At 35.4% G+C, this 12437-nt stretch overlaps 1 protein-coding gene across 1 annotated transcript; it reads right to left on the bottom strand.

Annotated features, from left to right (window-relative positions):
- Positions 1–4106: 4106 nt before the first annotated feature.
- Positions 4107–10615, bottom strand: LOC104224959 (probable esterase KAI2). Its single transcript, XM_070168227.1, has 2 exons — positions 10091–10615; positions 4107–4678 (listed from the first exon to the last, which is right to left on the bottom strand). Exons 1-2 carry the CDS (start codon positions 10456–10458, stop codon positions 4234–4236), a joined length of 813 nt encoding a protein of 270 aa, XP_070024328.1. The 5' UTR covers positions 10459–10615; the 3' UTR covers positions 4107–4233.
- Positions 10616–12437: the final 1822 nt, after the last annotated feature.

The raw sequence follows: 12437 nt of genomic DNA, 5'->3' as shown, positions 1-12437 counted from the left end.
TGCGTATTTAGCCTGTTGCTAGTTTAGAAAAGCATGTTTAGTTGACTTAATTGCCTATTTGCCTAAACTGCCTTAATTGCATTACGTGAAGCATGTTAGGCTAGAATTAATTGTTTACTTGGTACGGAATTTAGCTTAATTGGGTATTCTTGTGTTGCTACTGTGTGTTTTTACTTTGGGACTACGGGACGGCATCCCGGGAGATCCCCTGTACGTATTTATGATCTGGTTTGAGGTGTAGGAAACCAAAAGATCTCTGGCACGTATATTGAGGATACCAAGAGATCCCTGGCACGTATATTGGGGATACCAAGAGATCCCTAGCATATATTGAGGATACTAACAGAAACTCGGGATACCAAGAGATCCTAGCATATATTGAGGATACCAAGAGATCTATGGGATACTAAGGGATCCTCGGTTATCATCCTTGTTATGAGTGGTATTTCTTGGTGTTTGCCTTTATTTCGGTTTCGTTATTGTACTCTTATTAACCTGTATAGATTCTTACTGTAGATTTTCAATTGTACTGTTTATCTTATCTTGTTATCTTTATATTTATTTAATCTCAGTAGGGCCTTGACCTTTCCTCGTCACTACCAATCGAGGTTAGGCTTGGCACTTACTGAGTACCGCTGTGGTGTACTCATGCCCCTTCTGCGCATGTTTTTCATGTACAGATCCAGGTACCGCTACTCAGGCCTACCATTCTTGAGGAGGCGACTGCTCTAGAGACTTCGAGGTACGTCTGTCGCATCCGCAGACCGAGAAGTCCCTTTCTATTCCTACTTTTAGTATTTAGCCCTTCTGTACTTTCCTGTTCTTATTAGACATTCCGGAGTTAGAGCTATGTAGTATTGATCTTAGCTTGTGATTCGTGGGTTTTCGGGTCTTGGATTTATGTATTGGTATTGAGAGTAAACATAGTGTAAGCCGAGCGGCACATTTAAACACTGTTACTCCTTTATTTCTGTTTTAAATTGTTTACTTCCGCAAATTTTGGTTTTTCTTCCGCAAATTAGGCTTACCTAGTCGTTAAGACTAGGTGCCGTCACGATGGTTCACGGAGGGCGAATCGGGGTCGTGACAATTTAACTGGATACCTTTAAAGACTTGCATGGAAATATTTTTTCCTTATGAAAAACTTTTATTGTACAAATTGGTTGGATCATCAATCCAATACAGATTTAACTTTACGCATGACTTGTCTGAAAATAGAGAACTATATGTTTGATCTCTTTATATTTTTTAACTAGGGAGTTGCTTCCTTAGACATTCTAAGCTCAAACGGAGAGCTAATTACTCTTTGAATATGAAATTAATACTACTTATTCAAGAAGATTAAAGGTGCATGAGAGAACTACTACATCCTTGAGATCAAGACCCTTAGCAGTAAACTTGGCAGCGATTTTATCCAGAGGCTCAAAGGGTGAAGGTAATTGTTCATTTGCTGTTTTATCACTTGCAGTTAGTCCATCTCGCCGACCAAGTAACACTGACTAATACGGTCCTCCTGACTGAAAACGGAGAAAGGAAAATTATCAATATTTGATTTGTTTCTAGGCATTATAATAAGCATAGCTTTAGAGGGCACAAGTCTTAATGATACTTTGAATTTAAATGACTTTGGGCAATGCGTACATAAAGATGACCGAGGAGATTGAAATCAGAAGATGATTTATGAGAAAACATATGAGTGGAAACATAAGGAAAGAGAAGAGGAGAAAGAAAAGGAAAAGGGTGTAACTATATCCCTTGATTGAAGGCACAAATAATGGATTGGGAGCCTTTTAAGGTGGATTGTATATATTTTGTAAACAAAACTTGTTTATGCCATGTAATTAACTAAACATGAATATTAAGGGTAATAAAATTTCAAATAGTGTATAGGAATAAAAAAATTCCACTCCAAAATCAAGGCAAATGCTAGGCAATACCCTAGCCTACCGCCAATTAGCCCAATTCAAACTCCCGAAAAACTGTTGGGCCTATCCGCCTGTTAGCCCATACTCTTATACCATTCTTACCCTCCAAAAGCTATTGAGATCGTTGCGTAAAAATTGCACGGGGCGCCCTATTTGGTCGCCCCCATTTAACCTATACCCATTTTTTAAAATATTTTAACTTGTACCCAGTTTTAAAACAACTTTAGCCCTCTTTCTCCTCATTCGTTTTCTTCTTCTTCTTCTTCTTCTGCTGTTGGTGTTGCTATGAAACTTCAGTTCATGGGATAATTGCCATAAGTACGTTTATCATATTATTTAAAAATAAATTATAAATAATTAAGCAAGTTAGTAGACAATAATTTGTGAATATTTTCACGTAATTCTATTCTTTTTACGTTTATTGTTTCCAAAATTTATGATTGAGATATTGTTGGCAATCTAATTATTTTATAGTAGTAATACACTATGAAAGAATAAGGTGATTATTTATCTAATATGTTAGAAAGCTTTTTCAAACTTCAGCTTATATAATGCTGAAGTTTTTACAAATGAACTAAATAACTTTAGCATCTTCTGCTGAAGTTTTTGAAAAAGCTTTATGACAAAACTAATGAATCCAGGACAAAAAAAAACTTCAGCTTATATAGTGCTGAAGTTTTTATAAATGAACTAGATAACTTCAGCATCTTCTGCTGAAGTTTTTGAAAAAGCTTATCCAGGACAAAAAAACTTCAGCTTATTTAGTGTTGAAGTTTTTATAAATGAACTAAATAAATTCAGCATCTTCTGCTGAAGTTTTTGAAAAAGCTTTATGACAAAACTAATGAATCCAGGACAAAAAAACTTCAGCTATTTTAGTACTGAAGTTTTTACAAATGAACTAAATAACTTCAACATCGTATCCAGGACAAAAAAACTCCAGCGTATTGCCTTTGCTACTTCAGGCCCGTATACTAGAATGTTGAAGTTTTGCGTGATTGTCTTTGCTACTTCAGCCCTGTATGCTGAAGTTACACGAAAAAGTGGGTACGCTTGCAAATTTTTTTACAAAGCGGGTACAAGTTAAAACGTGACCCAAAAAGCGGGTGTAGATGCAAATCCCCCGCTCGTGTACACGATTAAGGCCCAAATAGGCTATTTGTATGTATAGGCTCCCCATGTCTGCACAGATTATAGGGGAAAATTCAAAAATAGTCATAGTTTCAAAAGTCATCAAAATTTAGCCACTTTTCATGTAAAGATAAATCTGAATAAAAATATTGTTCAAAATTCGGATAATACTCCAGCATAATATACTGAAATCCAGTATAATATACTGGAACTCTAGTATAATTCCAGTATATTATACTAGAGCCAGCAAAGTATACCGGTCCAGCATAATATGCTGGAAGTTCATATACAGGTGCACCGAGCCCCAGTATATTATGCTGGGCTGATCTTTGTTGCAGCAAAATAGTGAATATTTTTTAATGACTTAGCAAATGCTGACTATTTTTTAATAACCAGTCCGAAAACTGATTTGCCCATGCTATTTTTACCAGATTATATGTTCTTATTAGGCTGCCGCGATAATATGTAAAAGCACACAAAATGGGAAACCTTCTCTAAGTGTTTGACAAAATTCTCTAAAGCTTTGTTACTTGGCGAACATATTCCCAAACAACTCTCTTAACTAAGTATTAGACCAGTTGGATAGAAAGAGTGTATTTGAAAGAAAAAGAACATAATAAATGACCTCTTCTTTCTCTAAAAATGTCAAATTAAGTACTCCCTCTCCCTCTGTTTCAGTTTATGTGAACCTATTTTTTTTTGTCCGTTCTAAAATGAATGACCCCTTTTTAAATTTGAAAACAATTTAGCTTAAACTTCGACTCTACCCTTAATGAGAAGCTTTTATAACCACACAAATACTTTGGGTCCTTTTTAACTTATTTATGACCATAAATTTCAAAAGTCTTCATTTTTTCTTAAATTCCGTGCCCAGTCAAACCAATTCACACGAATTGGAACCGAGGGAGTAATATTTAATACCGGAGTAGTAGCTCAAAAGGAGAAGAACCATCCAACGCTGCCCATTAATTTCATTCCATGGACCCACATTTTGCCTCAATACGTTTGACCTTTTCCTTTTTGGTTTCTTATGCTGATGCATCCTGCATATTCGTTAAAATTTAACAAGAGATGGAGATGGCAACTACAAGGCAAGATGGTCAATTTTGTACAACATCCATTATTCCAAGCAAGTGAACTTTGCTTGCTGCTACACTAGTACTAGTACTAATAATAATTAAACGACAATATCATGACGAATATGGCGAAGCAGCACCGGAATAACAACATCCGGTGAGCTGAGTTGCGGCAGATGGCCTTCCGTGGACATCACCTCCACGATAGACTCCCCACCGAGGTGCTGGTGGAGGTACTCGGACACCACCACAGGCACGGCCAGATCCTTCATGCTCTGAATTATGTGACATGGGACAGTTACATGAGCCAACAAATGCCTTAAATCACTTAGGAATATGATTTGTAACACACTTAGTGCTATGTCCGGTCTCATGTTGAACAATGTCCTGCTGAATTCCTGAATTGCCACGGAGTCCATGTCTCCTCCTACAACTAAGGGTGCAAATCCTGAACACCATGCTTTGTAATTTGATCTCATTGCTTCGAACAATTGATCCAGATCTTCCTGTTCAAATCCTCCATAGTAGTCCGAGTCGTTCAGATACCTGAATAGAAATTATAATTTTTAATATATCGCTTGAACACAGCGGCAGATCCAGAATTGAATTTTTCCTTAAAATATAAAATAAAGTGAAAGAAGGAAGTGGAGTTCTTAACAGTTCCTCATGCGCAGTAACCACTCCGAAGATAGAAAGTTAGATCAAAACAATATTTTGCAATAGAAAACAAAGACATTGGGAAAAGGAAAGTGCAGCTGCAGACCCTGCGTAAACAGCACTTGTTTGATTACCAAATTAGTAAATGATGCAACCATTGGGTCATCAAACATCTTATCAACACAGGAATTTTGAGAAACGAGGAATTGAACTAGAGAACATTGTACTACAAACTACTTCCCCCCCCCCCCCCAAAAAAAAACCCCCACCCCCATTCCCAAAAAAAACAAAAAATTGTTTAGGCCTGTAAATTATTTTTTAAAAATTAAAATTTACTTCATTTGTCTCATTTTGTCTTGTATTTTGCTATGTCTAACCCCTTGCTATTTCACATTGTGTCATTATTTCTAACAAGATTGACTCTATTTTTATAGTGTCGTATTTTTAGATATCTGTTATTGCACGTATTTTCATTTGCACTCATGTCTAATTACCTCATTGTTTCTACTGTCTGTTCATTATTTCATTTTTACTTTTCTTGAGCTGAGAGTCTTTCCGAAATAGCCTCTCTACCCTAATGAGGTAGGGGTAAGGTCCGCGTAAACTTTACCCTCTCCAGACTCCACTTGTAAGATTTCATTGGGCTTGTTGTTGTTGTCGTTCTATCTGTCTCATTTTATGTGAACATGTTTTTTTTTAAAAAAAACTTAAACAAATATGACATTCTATAATAATTATAAACTCGTGACATTAAGGATAAAATGAGAATAATTAATACGGCCGAATGAAAATAACACTGTGTTTGGATGGTTGTTTCCGGTTGTATTGTATTGTATTGTTACCTCACATACAATGTTTGTTTTGATTGTTTATATAAAACTGATTGCATCGTACTGTTTAATCCATTGTTCCGAAACAATGAAAAACCCCATTTTATGAAACAACCAAATCCGTGTGGTGGGATTGTTTCGTATTTTCCTTTTCAATTATGCCCACACTTACTATTCTATATTTCAATTTTACCCTTTACCTTATTATTTATATTATATTCACCATAATAAGTACTTTGTCTCATCTTGTTTCTGCCGTGCAAGTCAACAGACGGTGTCGTCTCTTTCCAATTTCCAACCAACTTTTTACAGGTTAGGTCTCTTTCCAACGATGGTATCCTCTCTTTCATCTATTTTCGTTGAGTGGAGTCGTTGTAGTCAATTCACTTTTGTAAACATATGAAATATAAATATCGACGGCTATGAATTATAGTATTATTTCTGTTGCATCATTGCTCTTATTACGTCACTTTCTTTACATTGAACTACTTTATGTATGTCTGCTTGTTATCACTTTCATATCATTATGTATTTGTATAATTTACATCACTTTCATATCGTTTTATGTTGAACTACTTCAGATTGCTAATGGGGTGTATTTGTCTGCTTGTTTTTTCTGTCAATTATTTGGTATTACTGCTGTCACTTTGTTGAATCTTTTCAGTATTTTTTCTGGTTAGTTCATCTATGATATTGGTTAATGTATCTCACTTAATTTTATTATAGATGGTTGATCGGAATAATCAAAATAATAGACAGATATTGGAACAAGTGAGCTCTTTAGCTACATATGCTGCTTGCTTAGTAGCTATTTGGTTTTGGACTTATGTACGTGAAATTGAAAATGACCGACGTACAATCACACATGATATACGACTGGAAAGTGAACAAGTTAAACATGAATTATTGAGTCATTTATTCTCAACTGAACTTTGTCGTAATATTATTAGAATGACCCCTTTAGCTTTTACCGATTTATGTGAGATGTTAGTTAGAGAGGGTGATCTTAGACCAACACTTCAAGCTACAGTTGAAGAGCAAGTTGCAAAAACACTTTACCTGTTAGCGCATAATACGACAAATCGCGAGTTAGCTTTTATCTTTCGACGATCTGGGGAGTCGGTTAGTCATCATTTTCATATTGTCCTACGAGCGATCTTGGGGTTATAAGAAAAATTTATTAAACAACCTGATGGCTCTCAAGTTCCTTCTGAAATTGCCAGCAGCCCAAGATTCTACCCATATTTTAAGGTGAACACAAATACAATTTTATTAACTTTTAGCTAAATTCAAGGTTGATTGCATATAATTTATTATAATAATGTCAGGATTGTATTGGTGCAATTGATGGAACACATATACGTGTTAAAGTTTCACAACGTGAAGCACCTAGATACCGTGGAAGAAAAGATTATCCAACACAAAATGTATTGGCTGCATGCACATTTGATTTAAAATTCACATATGTGTTAGCTGGTTGGGAAGGGACGGCATCTGATTCAAGAATCATGAAAGAAGCGTTAAATAGACAAGACCCGCTAAAACTTCCAGAAGGTAAATATTTTATATATTTATATAGGGAAAGTTAGATGTGATGAATAAATAATTAAAGCTTTTACTTTTTATCTTTAGGAAAATACTACCTTGTTGATGCTGGATTGATGATGAGAAGTGGACTTATTACGCCTTATCGTGGGGAGCGATATCACTTGAAAGAGTATTCAAGAAATCCACCTCGAAATCCTCGTGAATTATTTAATCTGAAGGGGGGAACCCGCTCCCCGGTCGTCGCTCTGCTGCGTCGACACGCATCTTTGTGTAATGCTATTGAACGAGCTTTTGGAGTTCTTAAAAAGAGATTTCCTATAATTTCTAGTTCAACTGAACCGTCATATGGTGTTGAAACCCAAAAGCTTATTATTTTTTCATGTTGTATTTTGCACAACTACTTAAGAGGTGCAGATCCAAATGATGAGTTACTTGCACAAGTTGATGCGGAGCTTATGAATGATAATGATGTGCATGAAGAACCACCAAATCCTAGGGAAAGTAGTGAGGAGTTTAGAAAGGGGGAATTGATTAGAGATGGCATAGCAGTTGACATGTGGGCTAATTATCAAGTTTAATCTTCTAGGAGAAAAAAAGTCAACAAATTTTTTCGTGTTTATTTATTTGATGTTGTTTGAAATTAATTTCGGCTATTGTTTAAATAAAATGTATTATGTACTATGCATTTATTTTATTTCATTTGGGCATTTATTTTATTTTATGTCTGCTTAATTTTTCATTAAGTCTTATGAATATCTCTTAATTATGTAGTTATCAATACGCCGAAAAAGTCAAAGGCATCCTCAAGCGACACAAATCTTTCAGATAACACTATTTGTATTTGGTCAAATGTTATGGATGATGCCTTAATTGATGCATTCTATCATGAGCACACACTTGGAAACAAGGTTGGTGGAACTTTTACTCCACACGCGATTGATAATATAGTGAAAGAGATGCAATCAAAATTTCCAGATAAAGTTTTTAAGAAGGAGAGAGTTCACAACCGAATGAGAAATATTAAAACAAAATTTAGCAAGTGTTATGACACCTTTCAAAATGGGATGAGCGGGTTTGCATGGGATTCCAACACAAATATGTGGAATGCTGAATCTAAAGTATGGGATCAATTGATACAGGTACATTAATTTTTAGCAGTTTTGTTCTTTCGCATAATCCACGATGATAACTTCAGTTCTTGTATTATCATTAACAAATTGGATTCTGATCTATGTTTATGCAATAAAACATGTTTATTTTGGGGTGGTGCGTGAGAGGTAGGGATACTCTCATATCATTCTATAAGTTGCTAATAGAAAAGATGGATATATCCTCAAAAAGATAATATATGGTCAGCTTAACTGTTTTATCAAGATATAGAGGATAAATGCATTGTGTTCATGCTCAACTACTAGTCGAGAAGATGTGCTTGCTCTGTTTGAAATGTACAAGAATGAGACTGTTCTAAATAGTTATGGAAAAATCCTTGTTAGGTATCCAGCCTCATTTTTTGCATTATTATATTGTACTTTTTTTGTGTGCAGGCTAAGCCTGAAGCTGCTCAACGGAGAAACAAGTCGATTAGAAATTATGATAAGCTAATTGAGCTATATGGAAGGGATAAAGCTACTGGAAAGCAAGCTGAGACTGGAGCAGATATGGTAAAAAGGGGTGCTTGTAATAATTTGAGAAAATCACGTGATAGTCCATTGACTATTGATGAGGTAGATGAACTAATTTCCATGAATGCTGCCTCTTTGGAAAATATCGAGGAACATGGACAACATGAGCAATATCAATCAACTCAGGAAGCACGTAAATCTAATGCATATTCAGAGGTACCGACTTCTAGCAGGAATAAAAAATCTAAACATGATCATCTTGAAGGCATGGCTGATATGTTGAGAGGTGGGATGAATAATTTGGCTAATGCAATTAATCGCCTTTCAACTATGCCACCTATTCCTGAGAGTGAGATATGGCAAATGGTACAAGTGTTGGATTTAGAGCCTAGTATGCACATGAAAGCTTATATATTTCTTTGCAAACATGCAGACTTGTGACGCACACTGATTGGGTGTCCATTGGAAGACCGCAAATTTCTTTTACTAACCTTGATGTCGTCACCTGGCAATTGAGTTAGACTAAATATTTTTTGTGCTTTAGCTATTGAGGATTTTATAGACTTTGACTAGATCGGTATGAATTTTATATGTCATGTTGCTAGAAATTTTTATTATATTATGCACTTTAAGTTTGGAATTATTTGAGATATGGAACAATATCATTCCACTTCATGTGTTTTCTCTATATTGTGGTTGTTTAGTTATCTTCTACTTGTGTCCGTATTAGATCTGATATATCATTTTTCAAAGAATAGCATTTAGTACTACATATTTTGACAAGTACATGCCATTTAACATGTAAATAGCAAAAAATAATCATAGATATAGATGTTTCGACCCTACCATTAGTCTCAAGTGTTATACCTCTTTCCAACCTTTAATAAAATAATTGAGGGTATTTTAGTAAACTTAGCAGTACAGTACAGTACAATACAGTCAAGCCAAACAATAAAGATGTTATTTAACAACAGCAAACGATACAGTCTATCCAAACGTTGTATCCATCAAAACGATACAATACAGTACAGTACAATACAATACGATACATTATGAAACGATGGGGAACAATGATCCAAACACAGTGTAAATTAATCCACATTTGATATTATACCAAATTAATAAATACATGATAATTATTTTTGCATAAACTTCGATTACTAAGATAGTTAATTATGTATTCTTACTTATATTCGCAACATATTTTGGCCTACACATAGGGGTTTACACAGAAAATGAAGGAAACAAACAGAACTAGGTCAACAGTAAATAGTACTTTAAAATTAAGAGAGAAATGAAACCTTGGAGAGGCAGAGACAGTGACAAGTTTGGTGAAAAGATCAGGACGAGCGATTGAAGCAGTGACGCCAATCATGGCAGAAACAGAGTGACCGACGTAAATGCAACCAGGAATTTTGAGGTCCTCTAAAATCGCAATCACATCATAAGCATAGCCTTCTAGACTAGAATATCTCTCGAAGTCAAAGTAGTCAGGATTAGTTGTTCCAGCACCCATATTGTCAAACAATATGATCTTATAATCGTCAACCAAGTGAGGAACCAAGTGTTTCCACACCGACTGGTCTGTTCCGAACCCATGGGCTAACACTACGGTTTGCTCACCTGATCCTAGGATCTTCACGTTGTGTGCTTCTTCGACTATACCCATATTTAACTATTCCACTTTTCTTCACTAATTTGTTTTAGCAGCCACAGTTATAAGTAGTAGGAATATTTGGGTTTGTTCTTTGATGTGGGGGCGAGGGGGTGAGACTTGAGACTTGAGAGGACCTGAGGGTCGGTTTGTGTGAGATTTTTTAAAGCCTATTTTTTTTAATTTTTTTGTTGGTGAATTTATATTCTCACGGCCGATAGTATAATGAACTAGTTAATTTATTTGCAGTAAAAATTATTATTTATAAATTAGTCCATAAAAAAGAAAAAAAACATGATAGATAATTAAAGAAATTTTTTATCTTTAATTTTACAATTGTATAATTTTGATATAAATTTAATATTGATAGGAGAAGAAACTTTATAAAATGGATTAAATTACACTAAATATTTATTATACGAAAACTACTAAAATATTCATAATTTTAAAAATATATTCGTTTGGTAATAAAAGTTGAACCATTTAATTAAATCATAAATTCACTTGTGCTGATATGATATATATAAAGTAATAATATCTTATAGTCAAGGGCGGTTCTAGGGTAAGGCAAGTGAAGCCCTTGTAGGCCTCCAAATAATTAAGGCCCCAAAAATAAAAAAAATACAACTATATTATTATATAATATATACTCCATAATTTATATTTATATAATTATTAATAAAAGATTTCAAATTTTAATAATTTTTAACATTAGTAGACATAAGATTGAGTGAGTTAATTGGATAAATTTTTCTCACTAAATTAAATAATATATTTACCTTCTCATCAATTTTATTTTTATTTCTTTATGTATAGTCTTTTTTCATGGTTCTTACGATTTTACTTTCTAATTTCAATTCTAATTCTCTAAATTAACTATTTCTTTTTGTCACATTTGATTGATCCACACACCAGAAAGCAAGTTATTTTGTGTCTCATCTTTTTTAACTAAGAAATCCCCGAGGCAAATGTCGCAAGGTTCAAAAATGATGAATAATGGGCTCATCGTTTACCATTTTCACTTAAGGGAAGAATTCAATACTATATGACATAGGGGAATTTTAGAGTATCTTTCATGGAATGATTGGGTATTTGAGGTGCGGTATGCATTCAGACGACGGAATTAGGATCAGGTATGTTGATTCATGTGCTATATGGATTTGGAGACAGGGAAGTTCTCACATTCTGGCTATGTTGTGGTTGTGAGTTATGTGTATCGGCACTATTTAGTGACTATCGGGTTTGGAGACCCGAGCGGATCTTTTGTGCTTGGCATGTTAGATTTTGGATGGGATATTGGGTTCAGACTGGTTTTCTCCGTGTTGTGTCATTCTGGACTATTACACTAAGGCGGCATTGTTGGCTATGCCAAAAATGCCACGGATTGAGTGGCAAGGTCCGTAGGATTATGCCCTAGTGGAGTGGTTTTATATTTCGAAGACACAACGGACGGTTGGGAAGGATTGTCTTTCTTATTTGGGCTTTCGTGATGGATGTCAGTGTAGAGGCTTCTACCATTGATTCAGTTCCGGTGGTGAGAGACTTTTCGAATGTGTTTTTTGTGGTCGGGCATGTCGCCGGGTAGGGTTGTTGATTTTGGTATTGATTTGATGCCGGGCACCATATCGTATGGCACCGGCAGAGTTAAAGGGGTGGAAGGAGCAGCTTCACCTTGATAAGGAGTTCGTTGGTAGGCCAATGTGGATGCATGTTCTAACTTAAGTCGGCTTGGTTGGCTCCGAATTGTATTATTGAGAGAGGTGTTGATTCGTTGGTTATTGAGCTTATTAGTAATCCGGGGAGGCTTATGAGTTACCTTTCCGTGTTGCGAGGTGTTAGGATTTGTTGGTTATCGGCACAAGTGGTGCGGTGTTATCGGGGTCTCTAGGCAGAATTCGAGCGGGAGGAGTATTGGATATTGCTTGGCGGATGGTGCATTTGTTATGCCCTTTCAGGTTGTGTGGTGTTATGTACTTGCTTTACCGTGGTTATGA

This window comes from Nicotiana sylvestris, chromosome 2 (assembly GCF_000393655.2).
Source record: "Nicotiana sylvestris chromosome 2, ASM39365v2, whole genome shotgun sequence".
Taxonomy (NCBI): Eukaryota; Viridiplantae; Streptophyta; class Magnoliopsida; order Solanales; family Solanaceae; genus Nicotiana; species Nicotiana sylvestris.
This window is presented reverse-complemented; position numbering and strand designations above follow the sequence as displayed.